This window comes from Aotus nancymaae, unplaced genomic scaffold (assembly GCF_030222135.1).
Source record: "Aotus nancymaae isolate 86718 unplaced genomic scaffold, 86718_ANA_hifiasm-v0.15.2.pri h1tg000059l, whole genome shotgun sequence".
Classification (NCBI taxonomy): Eukaryota; Metazoa; Chordata; class Mammalia; order Primates; family Aotidae; genus Aotus; species Aotus nancymaae.
This window is the reverse complement of record NW_026988473.1, coordinates 53,218,487-53,241,696: the sequence shown is the minus strand read 5'-3', so window position 1 is coordinate 53,241,696 and position 23,210 is coordinate 53,218,487. Positions and strand designations below refer to the sequence as shown.

The following is a 23,210-nucleotide window of genomic DNA, read 5'->3' as shown; positions in this document are numbered from 1 at the left end:
CTAAGGAGGGGCAACATGGAGGGCGATCAGAGGGTAAAAATGCTTTTCTTGCCCCAGTCCATCCCACTCACGATTCATCCCCCCAGGTCTTACCCAGGTCTGGGTCGGTTGCTCGCAGTGTGAGGAGAGACGTGCCAGGCGGGCTGTTCTCACGCAAGAGGACGCTGTACTCCTGCTGCTGGAAAGTAGGCGCCTCGTCATTGACGTCAGCGACACTGACGGTCAGGACCTGCGTGGCCGAGCGCGGCGGCGAGCCATGGTCTGAGGCCACCACCGTCAGTACGTGCTCAGCTCGTTGTTCGCGGTCCAAGGGCCGCACCACGGACAGCGCTCCTAGGTGAGCGGTAAGGCAGGTTGGTGGAGACCTCAACACTCCACATCAGCACCTTCCGCGCCCTCACCCCGAGACCCAACTCTCACCAGTGCTTGAGTGCAGCCGGAAGTGGCCGTCCCCGCCAGATGCCAGGCGATAGGACACGCGTGCGGCCTCGCCCAGGTCCGGGTCCCTGGCTACCACGTGCAGCGCCGCGGGCCCAGGCGGCTGATCCTCTGGGAGGCGCACGCGTGAAGGCGAGGCGAAGACGGGCGCGTTGTCGTTTTCATCCGTGACAAAGACACGCGCAGAAACGCGTGCTGCACGACGGCGACTGGCGTTGGCGGGCCGGTCGGTGGCTTCCACCAGCAGCAGCAGCGCGGGTGTGGTCTCTCGGTCCAGGCCGCGCGGAGCGCTGAGCGCCCCGGTGCGCGCGTCCAGGCGAAGCGCGGGCACTGGCGGCTCCTGGCGCAGCAGGCGGTAGCGCACGTCGCTATTGGGGCCGGGGCCGTCGGCGTCCGACGCGCGGAAAGTGTACAGCGCTGCGCCGGGTTCCGGGTTCTCCCGCAACGCGAGAGCCAGCGGGTCGCGCGCGAAGGTGGGCGCATGCTCATTCTCGTCCTGCACGCGCACCTGCACTCGCAGCAGCCGCGCGCCCGCGCCTCCCTGCCCCTCCGCGCGTACGGTGAGCGCGCGCCATGGGGGGCCCGCTTCAAAGTCCAGGGGCCGCGCCAGGTACAAGCGCCCTGAGGCCGCATCCAGCGCGAAGGTGCCCTCGGGGTCGGCACCGCCCACCAATGTGTAGGTGAGTGCCCCCACACCCGTGGGCTCTGGCGGTGCCACCGAGCCCAACAGAGAGCCGGGCCGCAGCCCCTCAGCTGCTGTCACCGTCAGCACGACCGGCAAAGGTGCCGCTGGGTCCCGCTCTGCGATATCTGGGGGCGGCTCGGCCAAGCGAGCTGAGGGAAGCACCTGTTGTGGACCAGGGAGGGAGAACGGAATAGTGAGGGCTGGTGTAAAAGGAGATCTGGGCCAGCTTCCCAGGTGGTAGGGAAGAGTGGTCAAAGTAGCCTGACTACTAGTGGGGCCCAAGGACTAGTATAGGCGCCCCCGGTAGCTCTAGCTTCTTGGGGTAGAGCTACTAGGGCAGAGGGGCTACAGCGGTAGCCAAGGGAAGGTGAGCAGACTGTGGGAAGGGCAGCCATACCTGCACTAGCAGCTGGAGGCTGGCACTTCGAGGAGGGCTGCCTTGGTCGTGAGCACTCAATGTCAGCACATAGTGAGGCCGCTCTGCTCGGATCAGGGGAGCTGCAGTCAGCAGCTCCCCTGACTGAGGGTGCAGAGAGAAAAGCTCTGAGCCAGGACCTGGGGACAGGCAAAGGAAGATGAGGGCTTGGGGCCCAGAGCTGGGCAGGCCATGAGGGCATGTCATCATCCACCAATTCCTTTCTCTTCACTCCCATACCAGTTAGCATGTACAGGATGGTCCCATTCTCCCCGTCATCTGGATCCTTCGCCTGCAGAGTTGTCACCAGTGTTCCTGGAGGCACGCGGTCTGGTACCTGTGGGAACACAATTCACCTAGTTGTCTCTTTCCTGTTCTTTAGACAACTCAGGATAAAGCTTCTCTCACCTGTGGGCAAGCAGAACCTCTTTTCTGCTCTCACACCCTATCCAGGAGGCAATTTCTTACCTACACCTACAGCTCTATGGGGAGATCCCCACTGCCTCTCACACTTCTACAGGACAAAGTCCTGCCACTTCACATACCTGTATAGGGAGGCCGCCACCAGCAGCTCCTGAAGCCTGCAGGAAGGTGGGGCTGTTGTCGTTGAGGTCAAGCACTGCAACATGCACAGTGCCTGTGGTGCTGCGGGATGGGCTCCCTCCATCCTGCACCTGCACCAGGAGCTGATAGCTGCTCTGCTGCTCACGGTCCAGGGTTTGGAGTGTGGTCACTTCTCCTGGGAGTGCAAGAAGGAGATCATGTACAAGATGTTTAGGGATGCAAAGTCTGAGACCTGCACCTAAGAAGCTGGGATTTGGGGGGTGGGGGAGGGAATGCCAAGGCTAAGTGCTTGTTCTTAGAGGTGAGATGGGAGCTGGGGTTTGGGGATCCTGTCTGGATGTTCATCAGGCTGGGGATAAGGCTATGGGGTCTTGGGATTTGGGTCTCTGTGCTCACCAGTCTGGGGGTGGATGCGGAAGGCCTTGCTATCTTCAGACAGCTGTTGCAGGCTGTAGGTCAGACGTCCATTGGGTCCCGAGTCTCGGTCATTAGCAAAGACTCGGCCCACACTGGTTCCTGGGGGCTGGTTCTCAGCCACAGCCAGGAAGGTGGGATCCTCAGACAAGCGGGGACTGTGTTCATTCTGGTTGAGGATGCTGACCCTCACGGTGGCTGTGCCTGTCTGCTGCCCCAACTCAGCTTTGGACCCAGACACTGCCATTACCTTCAGTGTGTACAACTCCTGGGCCTCACGGTCCAGTGCTGCCCGTACCCATAGCCACCCACTCTGTGGCTCCAGGCCAAAGGGGCTACTTGCTCCCTCTGCTGCAAGGTGATAGGTGATAGGGCCCCCATCTGGTGCTTGGGCCTGCACTTGGAGGACCTGAGTTCCAGGGATGGTGCCTGAGGGCAGGTCCACACGGTAGGTAGGGCTGTCGAATCGAGGAGCCAGCCCACGGGTTCCCACATCCTGTACCACCACCCGTAGTCGAAAGTGGCTGGTGCGTGGTGGGGATCCCCCATCCCGGGCCTCCAGCTCCAACTCATAGGCTGGCCCTCCTGAGGGCCCCAGAGGCCTCATAAGCCGTACATGGCCTGTGGTGGGGTCCACGGTGAAGGCTCCACCACCCCCAGCAAGCAGGGTAAAGGTGACTCGACTGTTAACACCTGAGTCGGGGTCAAGAGCCCGCAGTGTATAGATGGGAGTCCCTGGGGCGGTGTTTGGTGGTAGCAATACCGTGTCTTCAGGTGCAGGAAAGGCAGGGGAATTGTCATTCACATCATCCAGCAGTACACGCACCCGAGCTACAGCGAAAGCTGGGGGCACGCCACTGCCTGCTCGCACCTCCAGCTCCAGCACTGGTCCCAGTAGCTCCCGGTCCAGGGGGCAAAGTGTTTGCAACAACCCTGAAACCGCATCTAGGGAGAAGAGTCCTCGGGGGTCCCCACCTGATAGGGCAAGAGTCACAGGTGCCAAACGACCTAGGGAGGAGGAAAAAGGGGGTCAACAAAGAGAGGGGGGCAATTATTGAGTCAGGACCCAGACTCTGATCTCGAGAAGGACTGGGCAGTGCCCACACCCATGGCTTTCAAAATATTAGGAGGAGGGGAAGGGGTTGGCAAAGAAGTTGGTTGGCACTGAGGTGACATTCATGTGCCTCATGAAGCAGTGTGCCTGCACCATGCCTAAGGAGGTGTTGGGCATTGGTACCAGAGTGTTTTTTACTGGGGCTATCTGTGCTGTGATACTCTAAGGTACCTTCAGATGGTGCTGGTGGGTTATACTGGGGTATTTGGGTCTGGCACCAAGTGGGTATAAAGCTAAATAATACCTGATGGGTTGTGTGCCTGGACTATGCCCACACTGGTGCCTGGTGCCACATCTTCTGGCACAGAAAAAACATACTGTAGTTGCTCAAATATGGGTGGTGTGGGGGTTCCAGGCACAATGCTGATGTTCACTCGGGCACTGGGTTCTGCCTGCAGGCCACCTCCATCCTGAGCCCCGATCTCCAGCTGTACCACAGAGTTGGCCCGTCTGGCCAAGGGCCAGGCTACTGTCAACAGCCCTGGGAGGAAGGATAGAAGCAGAGATATATAAGGAAACATAATAGGGCTGGAAAGTTTAGGAAGGAAGTGGGTAGGACATCATTTAGGCAGGTGGGGAGGGGGACCTAGGGGAAGGCTCCAGGAATGGGAGGATCCTCACCTGATTGCTCATCCAAGGCAAAAAGTGCAGGGCTATTCCCAGCCAGGATATGGTAGGAGAGTCGCCCATGGGACCCCTGGTCAGGGTCATGGGCACGCACCCTCAGCACAGCTGTGCCTGGTGGGCTCTGGGCACTTAGACTCGTAGCATACTCCCGTGGATAAAACTGAGGAGGGTTGTCATTCTCGTCTGACAGAAACACCTTCACATATACCATGGACTTGAGGCCTCCCTAGTGGGACATGCAGCCATAGGTCAGGTGGGCCTTGTCTGGCCCTGGTGAGTGTCCTACCCCAACATCCCAACCTGCCCATGGTCTGCCGACTCACCCCATCCACAGCTGTCACTGTGAAGTCAAAGCTTGAGGGCCCTTGGTCGCGGTCCAGGGTCCGGGTTGTGCACACATCACCGCTGTGGGCATCAATGCGGAATGGGGGAGATCTGGAGGCCCCAATGCCAGCACCCAAGGAATAGGAGAGGAGGCCAAATGGGCCACTATCTGCATCTGTGGCTGTCACCTAGGGAGAGGCTGGGGTGAGTGAGTGGTGTTCCCTCTTCTTAGCCAGAAAAGCCAGAGGTAGGTGGCGATTAGAATGAGCAGCTGGTGCCTAGAGTCTCCGGATGGCAGACACACAGAAAGGATGAGTATGACATGGGCCCAAACCTGATCCCAGCCCAGACCTCACCACTTATGTTTCTGAGAGCCTCTAGCCATAACATTTTTTTTCAATTGGTCAATACATAACCTTGTTTGATGTGTGTTTCTCTTTAAAGACATCATCTTATATTTAATATACATTGTTGATTCATTAACATTGAACCCACAGCCAACAGCACCGTAACTCATGCCTGAATAAAGCTTATCTAACATATATTTTCTCCGTAAGACACATCACAGCTTTCTTGTACTTAGGAACATTAGACAGCACTTCAGCACTACACTTGGGGACCATTTAAACAGTGAAATCACCAGCAAAAAAGCAGTAAAAAAAAATATATATATATACAAAAATAAATAAATAAATAAAGGGGACACTTGTTTACAAGCATGAGAGCCAAAACAAGAAGGCAGAACATCATCTTGTTCAGTGTCTGTGGGGAATGTGAACATTAGGTGACTCAAATTTTTCATCTCTCTGCCCATGTTCAGGAATGCTAGCATTGATTTTGGAGTTACAAATAAATTTTAGAGAGTAAGAGAATTCACAAATAATGAGGACCAACTATACTTAAAAAGACAAAAGGGCTGTGACCTCAAATTCCAGGTGTGTCCAGGAAGTTCATACCCTTACCAAGTCTCATAATCACCCAAGCCAAGAACTCACTGACAATGGAATTGTTGAGACTGTTGTTATAGGTTTGATCTTTATGGAGTTTGATCATCACAGAGTGGGATCTGATTAATTCTGGAATCTGATCACTATAGGATCTGTTCTATGGATTTATGGGTGTGTGGCTCATGTATCTTTAGCCTAGTACAGTGCAAGGTACACAGTAGGTGCTCTACATGTGTTTTTTCACTGGGTAAATCATCCTACCTTGTCACAAAACCTTTTGCACTAAGTTTTATACAATGGGTATACATAAGGCCCTCAATAGTGGGTTAGTTGGTGCTGACAACTGTAGCCTGTGATAAAGTACTCTTTGTGGACATGAGGACCTCAGGGTCATGATATGCTGCAAGAGGAAGCTGGAGAGCTCCCCTTTCTCTGCCAGAAAATGTGCTCAGAGAGAAAGCTGACCAAAGATTTCTGATTGTTGCCCAGACCCTTGACAGAAATGATCTGTGCCGTTGTTTACTCTCCTGAGAGACACCAAGACCCTGCCATGGCTGAACCCTGGAAACAGCTCCTGCTCCAACTCTCTACTGTGGCTGTGGGCCCAGATATCCCAGGAGACGGACTTCCCCTGCATCAATCATGGCAGGCAGCAGCACAGCTGCGGCACCATCTCCAGAAGCTGTTAAAGACTTTTGCCCTCTGACTCGCTGCAGGAAGAAAGCAATAAACAGTGGTCGGGGGAAGTTGTCAGGAAGTGACCCCAAAAGGCACAGGGGCCACTGACTGGAAATGGGCAAGGCAGAAGTGAATTTCCTGGCCTGTACAACCCCTGCTCAGAGGTTTCACTGCAAATATAGTCTCCATTTTTAGCAGATTCTCAGCTTAATGTCTTAGTCCAAACTTGGTCAGCTCCCTCTCCCATTCTGCCCCAAAGCCATAAGAAACTTCACCCCTCTCCTCTTGCCCCCATCCCAATCCTTGCTCTCAGATGCACTATTATAAGGAGAAAAGAAAGACATGTATCTGTGAACTCTCTAAACTACCTACCAGCCTCCAAACTGACTCCATATGCCCATCCCAACCTCCTTCCCAGGTGTACCTCCTGCTTTGACTTTTTAAGACACAATTTATTTGTTTATTTAATTTTATTTTTGAGACAGGCTCTCTGTTACCCCATCTTGAGTGCAATGGTGTGATCCTAGCTCACTGCAACTTCGAATTCCTGGGCTCAAGCAATCCTCCTGCCTCAGCCGCCTGAACGACTAGGACTACAGGCATGCACCAAAACTAGCCTGGCTAGTTTTTAAATTGTTTTCATAGACAGTGTTTTACTATGTTGCCCAGGCTGGTCTCAAACTCCTGGCCTCAAACAGTCCTTCCACCTTGGCCTCCCAAAGTGCTGAGATTACAGGCATGAGCCACTGTGCCCAGCTTTTATTTATTTTTTAAGATGGGCTCTCACTATGTTGTCCAGGCTGGTCTGGAACTCCTGGGCTCAAGTAATCCTCCTGCCTCAGCCTCCCGAGTAGCTTGGATCACAGGGATGCACGACCATGCCCATCTCTCCTGCTATGACTTCTTGATGCTACTTTTCCTGCTTCTCCACCCACTGCTTCTCCCACCACCCACTACCAGTCTTCCTCCATCTCCCCTTACCTGCCTGTTCTTACACACTGTTTCCTGGAATCTCTCCTTGGCTTCTTCTCACTCTACATACTCTCTCAGGGCCTTGTTTTTCACTTTAGCCACTGTCTATACTTTTACTCTAGACTACTCCTCTGAGCTTTCCAAACATGTACATCCAGATGGCTGCTCAACACCTCCACTTGGATGTCCTGCAGCCACCCTAAATCCAGCCTGCCCCAAAATAAACTCATGATCATTCCAAGCCTGCTCTAATGACTCTTCCATCCACACAGTTGCTCAAGCCAGAAATCAGTTCTTCCCTTTTTCTCACCCGCTATATCAATCAGCCAGGGATTAAGTAAGTCCTCATTAACTCTATTTGTCTGTTCCTCTCCATCACCATTATCACCTTTCTGACTTAGGCCTGAGTTATCCTGAGTTATTGCTCCCCTGCATTATTTTAATTATCTTCTTATAGAAGTCTGACCCTCTGATCTGTACTCTACATGAGGGTTTCTCAACATTGGCACTACTGACATTTTGGACCAGATAATGCTTTACTGTGGGGGCTGTCAAGTGCATTACAGGATGGTTAGCAGCATTCTCAGCCTCTACCCACTAGATGCCAGTAGTATCCCACCAGTTGTGACAATCGGAAATTTCTCTAGATATTGCTAAATATCCCTTCTGGAGGGCGGAGTCACCCCTGGTTATGAACCACTGCTCTACACTAACTATCATTTGCATAAACAAATCTGAGAATGTTGCTCCTCTACTCAAAATCTTCAATATTCCCTATAGAAAAAAGCTCAAACCCTCTGACTTGGCTGAGCTTCCCTGCAGTCTCATCCCCCACCTCCCATCTCCAGTCTTAACTCCAGAGATCCGGAGCCCCTGGTAGGCCCTTGAACAAGCTGGGCCCTCCCACACCTCTGTGCACCTAACCTCTGCTTGGAAGTCTTTTCCCGTCTGATACTCTCATAAACTGCTCTTTCTTTAAGTCTCAACTCATGGGTCCCTTCCTTCGGGAAAGCGTTCATACTACTTATCTGTACCTCATATATGTCCCCAAATGGAAATGTTCTTATTGGAATGAAACTATTTCTTTGCACATGAATCTCCCCTCTAAATCCTTCAGATGACTGGGGTGACTCATTCCTGACCGTATGCTATGTGTCTAATACGGTGGCTGGCACATGGTAGACATTCAATACATTTATACTGAATAAATCAAATATTAAGACTTCTTGTAACAGTTATAAACTCCAAATGGTCATTTTTACCCCTGATTCCCTATGGTTACTAATAGTAAAAACTCCAGGAAACCACCTGGAGAGTTGCCCTCTTGCTTCAGGCACTAGTAAGGAGAGAAGTCTGGAAGCCATAGCCCATTGGTCCTGGCCAAGAAGGAGAGTAAACACATGGAAGAGTGGGTGGTGGGAGCTGCAGAGCAGCAGGCGCGCAAATATGCAGAGTCTGGCCAGAGGACGAGAGGTCAGCCAGGCCCAGAACTAGCCTGGAAGTCTATGCCGACAGGCAGCCCCTGAGGAGATGCTTAGGAGTCTGGTGGCATTTGGAGACATAAGGACGCCAAGCATCGGCCTCCTAAGAGGACTCCCTGCCTCCCGTCCTCTCTCCTGTTGCCATACTCCACAGTGCAAGCAAAGCAATCTTTCTAAAAGATGTATCAGGTTTGCTTAGAGTCCTTCACTTTCTCCCTATGATTTTTAAGATAAAGCTGAACTTGTGACCTGGCCCCTGTCTACTGTTTTGTCTCATCACCCCCAACTCTTTCTCATCAGTGCAGCTGATGCCAGCCTGAACAATACAGTCTCCTGAACACATTCTGGTGTTTGTTCAGCAGCTCTTTCCATAGGCCTGGAGTCTCTGTCTGCACACCTCATATTATCCATTTGGCCAAGTTTCATTAGTTCTTCAAGGCCTTGCCTCTGGGCTTCCATAGCACTTTATACGTCACCTGCTGCAGCACTAGTTACTGGTATGTCTCCCTATCTAGTAGACTGGGGCCTCCCTGGGAATAGGACTGTCTCCTTTTTTTGTTCTCTGAGCCTAGCACAGTGCCAGGCTTAGAGTAGGTAAATAAAATCTTCAACATATGAATGAAGGAATGATCTATCACACACCTGCTGATCCAATCACCCTTAAAGCCAGGTAGCTAACTTAAAAAAACCCAACCTGATCATTCCCTTCCCAGCTCAAAGAAGTTCAGTGACCTCCTTTGCTTTCCAAGTAGTCCTAACCCCTCACTGCTTGGTGTTCAAGGACTTCTGCGACGTGGTCTCAAGACTGCCTTTCCAGTTTCATGTTCCCTCCATCTCTCCAGGCCTGACTTGCAGCCAGTCTGTGTCTCCTTCAGCCTGTCCAGGGTTCCTGCCTCTTCCCCTGAGAGGCCTTCCTGCTCTGGATATCAAGATAATTCTTGCTATCTCTCATCCTCATGTCCGAGCCCAAGTGGCCAATTAAGCCTCTGAGGGCAGGGATGAGGATTTCTTCCAGCACAACCCAGCACTGGACTAGGAATGGAGGGCTCCATAAATTCTGGTCTTTTTTGGGGAACAGAAGCCACACAGCTATGTAGAATCTCCATCTCTGCCCGGCAGAACAGCTTTGAGATTTTCACTTCCTGACACCACAAATCATTTCTCCTCTAGATCCAATCTTAATTTCCTCACCTGCCAAGACCATCTGCCTCAGCTCTTGCACCCTGCTTTCTCATCTTCTCGTTAACCCTTACCATCTGCACAGATTTTGGAGCTCACAAGATAGGACAGAACCATCTAGCATAAATCAGCATCAACAGATGGCTTCATAAGGCTTGGTTCCTGCTCTGAGGTCCCCTGTGGCCCTCAGATGCCTCCAGTCCTATCCTGCTATGTGCCAGGCCTACCCACCTGCAGGAAGCAAGTTCCAGGCTGGGTGCCCTCAGGCAGCGAGGCATTGTAGAAAGTCCTCTGGAACTGGGGCTCATTATCATTCACATCTTGCAGGGCCACGCTAACTGTGGCGGAGGAGGCTAGAGGGGGCAGGCCACCATCTGTGGCCACCACAATCAGCTGTGGCTGAGGTTCCAACTCATAGTCCAGTGAGACAGCCGTAGTAATAATGCCTGAGGTGGGGTCGATGGAGAACCAGTGGGTGTGGGCACCAGGAGCTAGGCTATAGATGACCTGACCATTGGTGCCTTGGTCAGGATCCCGAGCAGTCACCCGCACCACAAAGCTGCCAGGCAGGGCAACCTCAGGCAGGGGCTCAGGTCGGTAGAGCTGGCGGTCAAAGGCAGGTGCATTGTCATTGACATCAGTGACATGCAGCACAAAGGCAGCCTCGGCCCGCAGTGGAGGTGAGCCTGAGTCTGTGGCTGTAACCCTCAAATTATAGGCATCCCTCTCCTCCCGATCCAGCCGCCGAGCCACACACACCAGATAGATGACGCTGTCTTGTGTGCTTAGGGCAAAGTGGCCCTCTCCACCTTCCAGAGACACATTGACGTGGGCAAAGTCACCATCATCTGGGTCTGACACAGAGATCCGAGCAACAAGCTGTCCAGGTGGAGCAGCCTCAGACACTTGGGGGGAGCCGTCTGCACTGAGGAAGATGACAGTCATGGAGGGCTGATTGTCATTGGCGTCTCGCACATGCACAGTCACGAAGGCCGAGCCCAGCTCAGGGTGAGCCCCGCCATCTCGTGCTTGCACCACCAGTTCATGGACCCGCCGTTGCTCAAAGTCCAGTGGCCGCTCTAGCCGCAGCAGCCCTGTGTGTGCATCAATGGAGAAGGGTCCATCACCCTCGCTCTGCCTCCGGTTGATCTCATAAGTCACAGCCCCATTGGCACCAGCATCGGCATCAGATGCAAACACCTGCAAAACAGGACTTCCGGGGGCCAGGCTCTCAGACACCACAGCGTGGTAGCGGCTCTGATTGAAAGCCGGGGCATGGTCATTGATGTCCAGCAGTGTCACGTCCAGCAGGGCCTGGGCTCTCCGGGGGGGTGAACCACCATCATAGGCCTCCAGCTGTAGCATATAGTGCGAGCGGTTTTCTCGGTCCAGTTCCCCAGTGACTACCAGCTCAGGCACTGGAGCCCCATCTGGACCCGGGCGTGTCTCCAGCCGGAAGGTCTCTCCAGCCCCATCACCAGATAGCGCATAGCCCTGGGTTCCCAGATGCCCAGCATCTGCATCATGAGCAGGCTCCAGTGGGTAGCGGGTGCCAAAAGCTGTATGCTCAGGTACCTGCAGGGCAGCCCGAGCCTGTGGGAAGGCTGGAGCATGGTCGTTGATGTCAGCCACTCGCACTGTAACTTCTACAGTGGCACCATCAGGAGTGACTGCAGTGAAGCGGTAGCGGTCCCGCCGCTCACGGTCCAAGACTCGGGCTGTGCGGACGACCCCACTGTGTTCGTCAATGGCCAGGTCTGTGCCCACGCCGCTGCCCTCCTGGGCGGAGATGAAGTACATGGGAGGAGCTGCCGTGCCTGCCGGAAGCCCCGCACTGATGTCCCCAATCAGTGTACCCGCTGGCTGCTCCTCATCAATCTGCAAGTCCAGGCTCCCAGCCTGACCCCAGGCACCTGGCACCCCAGCCCCCAGAAGCAGCAGCAGCAACAGTAGCAGGAGGCGGGGCCTGGGACTCTTCATGCCAGAGCAGGAAGGCACAATGCCCAGCTCCTTCTGCATGACAAGGATAGTCCAGCTGTGCCTTGGGCTCCAGCTCCAGGCCAGGCTCTGGGCCCAGCTTGACCTCGGACTTTAGGTCAGGTCCCACTGGGGCCCTGGTTCCAGCTCAGCCTCCTTGACCTGGGAGAAAACAGAAGGAAACAGGTCATGACAGAGCAGTCCAGAGAACCTGGACTAGGCCACATCAACATTCAGACATGCTCATCCCCAGCAGGCCCTTGAGCTGCCTCACACTCATCTCGGGCCACACGGATCTCTGCCTCAGTACTCTTTGGGGCCACTCCAGTCTTCCCCTTGACAGATCCCATCCTATCCCACCCTCAGCAAATTTTCTGCTTCCTACTTTTCAGGTCTGAATGCCCACAGACTCCCTTCCGCCTATTTCTAGGCTTAAAAATATGGACATTCTTTTCTCATTTTCTTCGCATCCAGAACTAATATTCACTTGTTCTAGCCTCCATAACCATGTACTGGGTAACCTTTCCTGAACTGCCAACCCTATCCTCTCTGCTGGAGCTTTCCATCAGTACTGCATATGCTCAAGTCTCTCTCTCCCACTACCCCCAACCCTGCTGGAAGGGAATGATATTCCCTTAACCCTACTTCCCTATTCCCCTTTCCATTCAACAAGAGATTGAACACCTACAAGGTGGAGGCACTGGTCGGGGGGATTCAGAACAAGGAGGTCAGGCTAAACCCAGGCCTGATTCGAAGAGGGGAGAGGATGAGAGTACAAGGATGGTTCCAGGGCCCAGATCAGGGATCTAGGCCCAAAGGCTGGGTTAGGGGTCAAGGGTTAAGAATTCGCCCTACTGATTTAATCAGTGGAGAGAAAACAGTCATGGTTTGGAGAGGGAAAACAGTGAGGCCAATGTGCTTATCATACTCTGTATTATAGTTTCCTGTCTTCCTACCCAGACAAGTAGATATTTCTGAGCCCAGACTGTATTTTATTCACCTTTGTATGTAGTATGGAGCACAGCATATAGTACATAATAAACAAATTTTCTGAATGAGAAATCTATGAATGGTATGAAATAAATCTCAGGTGAATGATCAGCCTTGAAGAGAAGAGACTCAGGCTCAGGCAGATGCCCTGTGTGAAAACAACTCCTTCTCCCAACTTGTGTTTTTTCCACTGCCAACTCCTACAGAACACTTCCACAGTAGACACTCAAAGGCACACACTCAGAAAGTCACAGCCCCATGCACTGCCTGGTACTTTCATGCTGTTAGGCTTATGCAGATGCATTCTCGTGCAGGCAGATTCACATGCACACAGGCACATTCAACACATGCTCCTATACACATGCAGAGAGGCTTGCTTTAACATATACACAGCCAGCACACACACACAGAGACCCCTTCCCACATACACACAGAAGCACATTTTCACACACAGAGGGGCCTATTCCTTCACGTGGAACCCACCCCCACACATATGCAGGCATACATACGCACAAACAGAAAGACACTTTCTCCTGACCCTCACACCAAGAGGCATGTTCACACCCTCAGATACGCCCCCACATACACACACACATGTACACACCTGCCCTCCACACACACAGGCCCACTGTCATGTATGCACAGACTGACAAGGCGAGCATACGCTCACACTCGAAGACCCACCCACACGCAGGCATGCTCTCACACATGCTGCCGGGGCACTCGTGGTCAGCTCTGCGGCTACAGCTGTGACCTCCAGGTCCCTGGGGCCTCTGTCTGGACTGTGCCTCATCACTTCCTGCTGCAAGGCTTCCAGTTCCAAACTCGAACTCCAGACTCTCTCCCGAGACTGTCTCATGCTCTCTCCAGCTCTCCTCTGCCCCATCTCCCCTAGACCGTCCAGTGTTTCTCACTCCTCTTCCCTAAGACTGGTTCTTCCTCCCTGCTCTAGTCTCTTTCCCTACCCAGGTCTGTCTCATCCCTTCCCCCAGATCTGGCCTGCCCTTCCACCTTGTCTCTTTTGCCAGTATGTTCTGCTTCCTGCCCAGATCTGTCTTTCTTCCCCTAAATCTGTCACAACTCTTCTCCCACCTGATTCTGCCTTGTTACGTGCCCTCACTCTGTCCCCGGTCCTGCTACTTGGTCCTCTGACTCCATTCTGCTCTCCTCCATCCCCACATCTGGGCCTCTGGAACCACAGCTGGTTCTCATTAGGAGGGGGAGGGGCAAGACCGTTCATTGAGGCCTGAAATGTGATGTCAATTCCCCCTCCCTCACTAACAGAGCCCCCCTCCCACCCCCAGCCTGTGTGTCTGTAGGACCTGGAAGCAGGGGGAACATGGGAGAGGAAAGAGAGGTGGGCTGGGTGGGAGGAGCAGGGGGACTACAAGGGAAGGGGGTGCTCCAGGAGGAAGCAGAGGAGTGGCCCGAGGCGCTGAAGGGGAAGCAGGCTGGGGGAGCTGGCACCACCCAGGCCTCCTCCCTCAACTTCCTGTCCCAGGGCCAGCGAGGGGCAGGAACGAGAAAGACAACAGGGCTGAGGAGGGGCAACACGAAAGGCAGATAGGCTAGAAGTAGAGGAAGAAGAGGGTAGCTTCAGTGACCAAAGGGGTGAGGGTACAGGGCCAGGTATAAAGGAAAGAGGAAGTGAGAAGAGGTTCTGGTAGAGGGATGATAGGGAGCAAGACTCAGGGAGAGTGACTGTGTATGGCAGAGGAAAGAGGGAGCAGAGCTAATTCAGAAAGGGGAGGTGAGTTGAGACAGGAACAGCCACAGCCCACCAGTGTGGTGCGGTGTGTGCTGGGCCAGAGCTGGAGGAAGGAGGAGGGGGCTCAGGAGGGAGGAGGAGACAGCTGACAAGCTAGCTTCCCTGGATATCTCTGGGACAACCTCATAGGACAGTGGCCAGGGCAGTGCCTGGGGCCTGGCTGTATCCCTCCTGAGGACTGGTTCCCAGGAGGCACTCTAGGGAGAGGCCGAGGACAGATGTGAGCAGAAGAGGCAGAGGAAAAATCTATTTTCTGAGCTTTTATGGTGTGCTGGGCTCTGTGCCAAGCAATTCACAGACAGTATCTCATTTAATCACCATAACAACCCTGTGTGTGAGACTCAGAGTGAAACAATTTTCCTGTGTTAACACAGCCTTAATTTGGTCCCAGGACTATATAGTCTATGTTGCTTGAGATTCAGGGAGGAGAGAAAGATGGAGAGAAAAAGAAATTAAAGGGAAGTTGAGTGGACAGAGTCCTGGCAGGACAACGGAGGCCTGAAGAAAGAAGAGAATCTGGAGGAGGAAGATGAAGTATGAGGCCTCTGGCAGAGTCCCGGTTAGCAGCAGTGAGGCTGAGGATACACGTATGAAAGATGTGAGGAGGTGAAGCTGAGAAGACTTGGCCACTGACTCTCCAGGAAGATGAGGGAGTGGAAGGACTCTAGACTCCAGCCTGCCTACCAGGGTTCCAGCCTGGTTACTAAAGTGGTTCCACTGGTACACTGCAGAGGAAAAGCCATTTTAGGGGGTAGCTGTTGGGATCCTCATGTGGAGATATGCAGATACAGCTGGGTTTGCAAGCTTAGCATAGAGACCACAGGGTTGGAGATATGGATTTGGACAAATCATGGGGTAACTAAAATCTGTGGGCTTAGAGACCCCATCAGATAGAAGGTGCAGAGTGAGAAGAGAGTCTCAGATGGACCCCTGATAACTACTCACATTAAGTGACAGTTGAAGAGAACTTTGTTCTTCCTAGGGGCAATATCACAGAAGGTAAGAGAGGAAACATTTCAAAAAAAGAAAGGGATCAATAATGTCCAATGCTGCTGAGAATTCAAGTAACATAAGGGCTGAGAAGTAGACACTGAATTTAGCAGTGAGGAGGTCATAGGGATAATGGAGAGAATTGTATCAGAAGAGCATTAAGGGTGCAAGCTTCTTGCAGTGGGAAATGAGAGAGAATGGATAGACTAACAGCTAGCCATAGACCAGACATCAGCATATTCATTCACCAAAACATGCTTACTGCACCCCTAGAATAGGGAAGACACTGTATCATAGTAAGGCAGGACAGGATAGTAGTTAAGACGCAGACTCCAGGGCCAAGCCAGCTGGTTTTGGTTCCCAGTTTCACTTACTGGCTGTGTGACGTTGGGCAAGCCACTTAGTTTCTCAGTGCTTCCATTTCCTAATTTATAAATAGGCACAATAATAATACCTACCACATTGTATCTGGCTGTTAGAGCAGTGTCTGGCACATAGTAAGCTTTGTAAGTATGAGACATTATTATAGTGGTTAAAAAGGCAGGCTCGACTGTCAGGCTGGAGTTCAAATCCTGATTCAACCACTCTGGGCAAGTTACTAAACATAAGTGTTAGTTTCCTCTTAAACTTCTGGAGCTTAAAGTGCTTACCTGAAATGGTTGATATGAGAGTTAATGAAATAATGCTAACAATAAACAGCACAATGTCCAGCACACAGTGAAAGCTCATTAAATGTTAGCTGCTGCTGTTGTATGCCACACACACACACACACAATAACTCTGCAATAAGTGTTATTTCACAGATGAGGAAACTGAGGGCTCAAAGAAGGTAGCCGAGAAACATTTAGAATGATCTAGAATGCAGTTCTGACAGACTTTAAAGCTAGTGCTTTCTGTTAGACCACATTGCTTCTCTGCTGGAGGGCTTGGGATGCCCAGATAAAAGGTCATATAACTGGTCAGGCAGCAAAACCGGGAAGGAGAATGATCAAAGTTCTGTTTTACGAGAATACATCTGGCAGTGTGTGCAGGGTGGGTTAGAGGAGGAGGAGCTCAATGCTGAGACAACTGTCAGTCCAGGCAGAGGGTCAGGTGAGCATGGGGGCAGGTGGTAAGAGAGGGGAAGGAACATGGAGGATGACTGGAGGCCTCCAGAAGACAAAGAAAAAAATGGAGAGGGTAGAGGAGGTAGATCCTAGGGTATGCATGTGAAGTGATTCATTGATAAATTTGTTAGTCAACAAATACCTGCTGAAGACTTACCATGTGCCAAATGCCATACTAAGCACTAAAGATAGACGTGACATGGACAGATCAAATCCTTTTCCTTTATGTTCACAGGTAAGGGAGACTTGGCAGGGACAGGTACGGCAGGTTGAGGGAGCTGGGGCACAGGGTAGTGATGGCCAGCAAGGCTTGCCACAAATTCTGACCCTGACAATCAGGGTTCAAGCTGTATAAGAGGCCCATGAGGCCAGAGCTAGCAGAAAAGTTGGAGACGTAGCAATCAGAGATGTTGAAATAGAAGAACAAATTTGGAAAAATGGGGGGCTGAGGGTAGGACAGCACAGTAGAGGGGCTGAGATGTTAGAAGTAAAGTTAACTAGGTTAATAGTTGAGCACTTAATAATTTTCCTTCTGAATCCCCAAAACAACTCTCTTAAGGAGATACTGCTACCTCCATTTTCATCTGATGAAAGGGGAGCTCAAATAAGCTAAGTCATCCAGGCCATAAATAGTGTGGCTGGAAAGTCTCATGTGTGGCTCCCTCTTCCCTCTTTCTTCTCTTTCCTCCTTTTCTTCTTTCTTTCTCACCATCCATATAATAGGTGTGTTCTAGGTTCTGAGAGATAACAAACTTCTTCCATCCAGTAGCTTAGAGAGAGAAAAAAAATAACAAGGACAGTGCAATGTACTAAGTGAGCAGAGAAGGGCTTGGAAGTTCCAGGTGGACCACCTGGAGGAGGTGCCCTCTCACCAGGGGACATGGGGAACTGGAAGCTCCTTCCCAGTGGCAGTGGTTGAAAGTGCCCTGGTGTCAGAAGGTTATCTAGGGAACGTGGACATGGGAGCGGAAGGAAGGGGGGTCAGCAGGAAGCTGGGAAGAAGCTAGGAGACAACAGTATGAATCCCTGGGAGGGCCTTTTGCTAGCAGCTACCAGGGCATTAGAGAAGAGAGAGTTCAGTCTTGCCTCTGCCACCACTAACAGACAGGAGAGAGAAGAGGAAAAGGGTACAAGAATCAAGGAACCAAATATGGGGAGGATTGGGGCCAGGATGCCAGGAGTTGGAGAGCTCAGGGTGGGTGAGTCAGAGGGCATTAAAAGAAGGACCAGCCTAGGACACCTCTGGGGAAAGAATCTGGTGAGGCATTGTAATGCCTTGTAGCCTTCTGTGACAGGTCACAGCTTCTGCTTCTTTCATCCCTTCCAAGAGCCCCAGTAGACACCTGGCTTAATGGATTTGGGTCTGCAAACTTCAGGTGCTTCTTAAATATTTGCTAGCTGAATGAAAGATAAAGTACAGAGAAGGGTGAGGAAGAGGATCGAGGGAAAGAGATGAAGGAAGGATAAGTTGTAGGGGAGGGGAATGGAAGTGTCTCCAGCGAGTAAGTGGGTAGTGTGAAAATTTCTTTATTATGTGGGCAGCTGAGACTAGGTGTCAGTCTTCTAAAGAGTGAGCGAGGGTGAGGGATGTGCTGTGAGGTACCCATGTATTCATTCATTTTGTTCACAGCCAAGCACCTGTGTGGGACCCTGAGTCACAAAGATGAGTAATATGTACTCTTGCCATCAAGGAGGTTCCAGCATGGTTGGGGTAGACAGGAGAGGAAAGAGGCAATGAAACAGAGTTCAAGCCTGCCTGGTAGAGTCATTAAAGGCAGGGCTTGAGACTAGATATGAAGAAGGGAAGGGATGAACCAGGAGAAGAAGGGAGTGAAGGGCCTTTCAGGCAGGCAGAGTGGTATGTGCAAAGGGCCAGAAGCATGGAAAGATGTAGTGTCTTTGGTGAACTACAGCAAATTCAATATGGCTAAAACTCAAAATGTGGAGGGGCTAGGGAAATAGGACAGGTGATGAAGCTAGTCTGACTTCCCCATAGTTTGGGGAAGTCAGACTATGATCTCATTAGCCTCATTAAAAAGATTTTGTTCAAGGAATTTTGAATAATGCTGAGCAGGGAGTAACATGGTTGGATTTGTACTTTAGGAAGGTTTCTATTACTGCAATGAAAAGAATGGATTGGAAGAGGGAAGAGAAGTGTAGAAAGAAAAGCTAGGAGGGTCTTGGCAAAATTTCACGTGAAAAGATGGTAGATGAGGGCAACAGCAGAGGTGATGAAGAAAAGGGGATGAAATACCAGAGATTGCTGGAGAGGAGATACAACCAACAGGTTCCAAGGGATTTCTGGATTATGGGATATGTGGAGAAGGGAGTGGTTGCAGTTAATTTCTGGGATTCCAGCTTGCAACCTGAGTGGGGATGGTCATTTGGGGGAGGAAGGAATGAGGAGATCAGGTTTGCACATAAGGGGTCTGTGAGCTATACAGTAAAGAGCAGGCATGCAGCAGGTATGCAGGACTGGAGCCTAGACAAGAGATGTTTGTGAGTCATCAACCTATAGATGTTAATTAAAGCCTTGAAAATCAATGAAAGAGATTACCCAGAAGTGTGTATACAGTGAGACAATAAGAAGGTTCAAGCTAGAACTTTAAGGAACAGTGACATTTAGGGGGCATACAAAGGATCCCTCAAAGCAGACTGAGACAGAACAGCTAGGAGGAGCTCCAGGAGAGACATGTACCATACTGTAACTTTCTGCTTATTTGCCGGTTAAATGTTGATACAATAAAATCATGGCTCAGAAGCCAAATGACAAGAACAACTCACAGAAAAAAGAATGGTCAATAATGTCAGCTCCTCCCAAGAGGTCAGGCAGTTAAGGACTTTTGAAAAGATCCTCCAGACTGAGCAGAAGAGATGTTACTCCTTTCTCCTAGGGAAAGCAGTTACATTTGAGGGGCAGGCACAAATGGGAAGTGAGGAAGTAGGAACAGCTATATGCAGAAGACTCACAAAATGTGACACTGAAGAAAAGTGAGGAAGCCTCTTAGCTAATGGGGTATTACAGGGTTAAAGAAAGATAGGAGAGGCTAGAGGATCTTTATGTTCTCCCAGGAGGAATGGGAGAAAGGACAGAACTGGAGACATGGGAAAGACAGGAAATAATCAGTTGAGTGAGGTCCCTGTGGAAGAGGAAGGGGATGGGATCCATAACATAGGTAGAGGATTGGCTTTAACTAGAAGAGACACTACTTCATTCTTCTAGGAAGGAAGGAGAAAAGATTGAAGAGGATGCAGATAAAATTTGAGGGAGGAGGCAGAAATCTGAGGGAATTCAAACCAGATGGCCTCAATTTCCTCAGTGAGCCAGAAGACCAGGTTGTCCACTTTTAATTCCCCCCTTTCCTTCACCCCTCATGTCTGCTTTCTCACTGAGCCCTGCCTAAAGAGCTCTTGAAACCATTCACCTTCTCTTTCTCTCCTGCCACTACTCCAGTTCAGGCCAGTGTTATACCCTCCTGAGTTTCTACAGCAGCCAACTGTCGTCCTTCTCAGGCTCCTTCTGCAGTCTCCACATGGCTGTCAGAGTGGTATTTCTAAAAATGAATCTGATCATATTGCTCCACAGCTTCAAATGATTTGGTAACTCTCCATTATTCTTGGGTTAAAGGAATTTCTTTATGTGGCCTCCTAGACTGTGCATGGTCTAAGCCTCCATTTACCTCTCCCACAGACTCTCTCCCTCATGCTGTGTCAGGCTCACTAAACTGCTTTATCCCTCACACATACACTATTTTCTTTCACATGGGCTTTTACATGCTACTCCCTTGGCTTGTCATATTCTCCACCCACTCCATCAAGTTTAAGTTTAAATGCCACTTCCTCCAAAAAGCCTCTTCTGACCTTCCTACACTGGCCTAGGTTTCTCTGCTGTGTGCTGCAATGTTATAACACTCACTCCACAGCCTGTAAGCTCCAGAGGATAAGGACCATGTCCATTTTGTTCACCTTTGTATTGCCAACTCCTGTCACAATGCCTAGCAGAGTAGGTGCCTACTATATGTTTGTTAAATGAATGAATTAGTGTATTGATTAATAAATCTACTGAAAACAATGGTGTGAGTGATGTGGGGTAATGAGTGTGAAGAAAATAGAAAAAATTCATCTATTTATTTATGAAGGGCCCAGTTAAGGGTGGAGTTTTTTAGAAGTATGAATTTATGGAAGCATCCCCTGGTGTGGTTGAAAAGTCATTCTAGTTAGGGGCAATAATTTGAGGGATGAGCATAGAAGATAAGAGAATACAGTGGCCAAGGAATGGTTAAAGGGATGATCCTTAGCATAGGAGCTGGAAAGAAAGCACAAAGTCAGAAAGGAACAGAGTAGGAGGAAACAAAGAGGTCAAGGGCAAAAGGTTATTATGAGGTTAAAGAGTATAATGGGAGCAAGGGCATCTGAAAGCTGGAAGGATATAGGAGGTTGTGGGCAGAAAGAGGAATGCAAGAGTTTAGAATATTAAAAGTGGAACAATTATGCAGAATGGTCCTGGGAGGGAAGAAGAAGGTAACAGGAGCTAAGGACATCAAGAATCTGTGAGGCTGTGGTGCTGAGGGACACTGAGAAACCATGGCAGGATATACTATCCAGATCTTGAAGTTTTCAGGGAACAAGAGGGTAAGCCTGGGAGGTCTATGGATGAGAAGGGGTGACGGTGTGATCATGAGAAGTGGAGTTTATTCAGCAGTTGGGACAGGTCTTCCTGTGGTGTCATGTCATCCATGACTATCTCCTGGGGGTTGTACAAGTGGCTGTGTGATAAGGGCAACTGTGGCACAGCCTCCTGTTAGTAACAGACCTCTGGGACACCCACTATGTGTGGGCAGCTCCATGAAGTAAACCTAATAAGATGTGCTGACTGTGACAGTGCTTCCGATGGATGTGGATTGCAGTGACAGTGTCTCCTGAGGGGTATGGGTATATGTGTTTGTTGCTGGTGACAGTGTCTCTGGAGAGGTGTTGGCAGTAACAGTGTCTTCCATGGTATGTGTTGGCCTTGACAATGAGCCTGTGGGAGTATGTTGTTGCAACATTTCTGCTGTGGGTGTGTGTTTTGTATGCATGAGAGCATTTTCCGTAGGTGTGTGTTGGCTTGATAGACTCAGCTGTGGGTGTGTGTTGGTTCTGACTGGGGTTGCTTCCTGGGGGTGGGTTTCCTGAAAGTGAGCGATGGCTGTGAGGGTATCTCTTGAGGATGTGTGTTGCCTGGGACTGTGTCCTTTTCTGGGTTGAGTAGGGCTATGACTGTGTCCCTATGGGTATTTGAGAAGTTGACATAAGTGACAATATTTTTCTGGCCTATGACCTTGTGGCTGTGGGCCCAGCCTGCTACACTGAGTTCATTGTGCTTCTAGACCTCCCTCTCCCCACCCCCTCCACGTGGGACCCACGCCTGCGGTGACCTTGCTCTGTCCCCTGCACGGGATTCTGACCTGGGTATCCCTGACACAAACTCCCAGTTGCTCGAACCTCCCACTCAGAACACGTCTGGGTGACCCCCCTCCATCCACTTCAGGCTGTGCCTGCCTTTCCCCTGCTTCTGGGTACATCTCCCCCCTCAGTTTCTTTGTCTCTGTCTCAGTTGGTCTCTGTCACACACCCATCCTCCACATTCTGACACATGGGCTCCCACAGAGCGGGCAACACACCCTCACAGGGACTCGCTCCCCATGACACACGCTCATTCTGACCCTCACACCCTCAGAGTGACACGCACATGCACACACAGCCAGAGAGACACCCGGGGACACACAACCTCCCAGTGACACGCACTGACACACTCCGACGATGCACTGCACACAACCCTGTCGCACCCCACACCCCCGGCGCACGCTCGCGCGGCCACCCTCCCCGACTCGATGACACACGCACACAAAGACCCCCAGGCCCTGCCCCCACGCTCACATTCACGCTCGCCCGGGTCCCGCAGGCCCAGGCCCCCCCTCCCCCATTGTCTCCGGCTCAGAACAAAGCCCCCGGCTCCGCCGCCGCCGCCGCAGCCCCGGGGAGGCCGGCGAGCAGGGCGGGCACCGCCGGACAGGCCGGGCGGGCGCGGGCACTGACCTCCGCGCGACGCGGGCTCCCTCGCCCCGCGCTGGGGCGCCGTCCGGCAGCGGTCAGCCCCCCGGGCAGCGCCCGCCCGCGCAGGGCCTGAGGCCGCGCATCGTCCTCCGTCGCTGTCTCCGAGGCCCGCGATCCCCTCCGGGCCGCAGCCGTCGGTCCGCGCGCCCTCGGCCGTCGATCCGTCCGTCTGCGGACGCCCGGGCGCCGCCTCCTGCACAGCCGCCCCGCCGAGGATACGAGCTTCGCCGCCGAGGCCCCGCGCCCCCTCCCCTCCCCTCCCCTCCCCTCCCCTCCCCTCCCCCGCTCTCCGCGCGGTAACCCGAGCCCCCGCCCCTCCGCCCGCGGAGCCCCCGCCCCCGCCCCCACCCGCGCTCCGCGCCGCCGCCCCCCCTCCCCCCGGCGCCCGCCCGGCCTCCCTCCGCCCCTCCACTTCCCGGCCCCAGGCCCCGGCTCCGGATCCGGC

The 23,210-nt window shown here is 52.0% G+C and overlaps 1 protein-coding gene across 1 annotated transcript in view; it reads right to left on the bottom strand.

Moving 5' to 3' along the window:
* Positions 1–22,993, bottom strand: part of DCHS1 (dachsous cadherin-related 1) — a 31,234-nt gene extending 8,241 nt beyond the window's left edge. The window contains exons 1-11 of the mRNA XM_021675110.2: positions 22,748–22,993; positions 10,070–11,977; positions 4,581–4,769; positions 4,252–4,483; positions 3,875–4,111; positions 2,499–3,524; positions 2,084–2,277; positions 1,779–1,875; positions 1,521–1,678; positions 421–1,285; positions 94–333 (exon numbers count right to left, since the gene is read on the bottom strand). Of these exons, the coding sequence (XP_021530785.2) occupies positions 94–333; positions 421–1,285; positions 1,521–1,678; positions 1,779–1,875; positions 2,084–2,277; positions 2,499–3,524; positions 3,875–4,111; positions 4,252–4,483; positions 4,581–4,769; positions 10,070–11,857 (5,026 nt within the window). The 5' untranslated portion in view covers positions 11,858–11,977; positions 22,748–22,993. The remainder of the gene's footprint in view (positions 1–93; positions 334–420; positions 1,286–1,520; positions 1,679–1,778; positions 1,876–2,083; positions 2,278–2,498; positions 3,525–3,874; positions 4,112–4,251; positions 4,484–4,580; positions 4,770–10,069; positions 11,978–22,747) is intronic.
* Between the last annotated feature and the right edge of the window lie 217 nt (positions 22,994–23,210).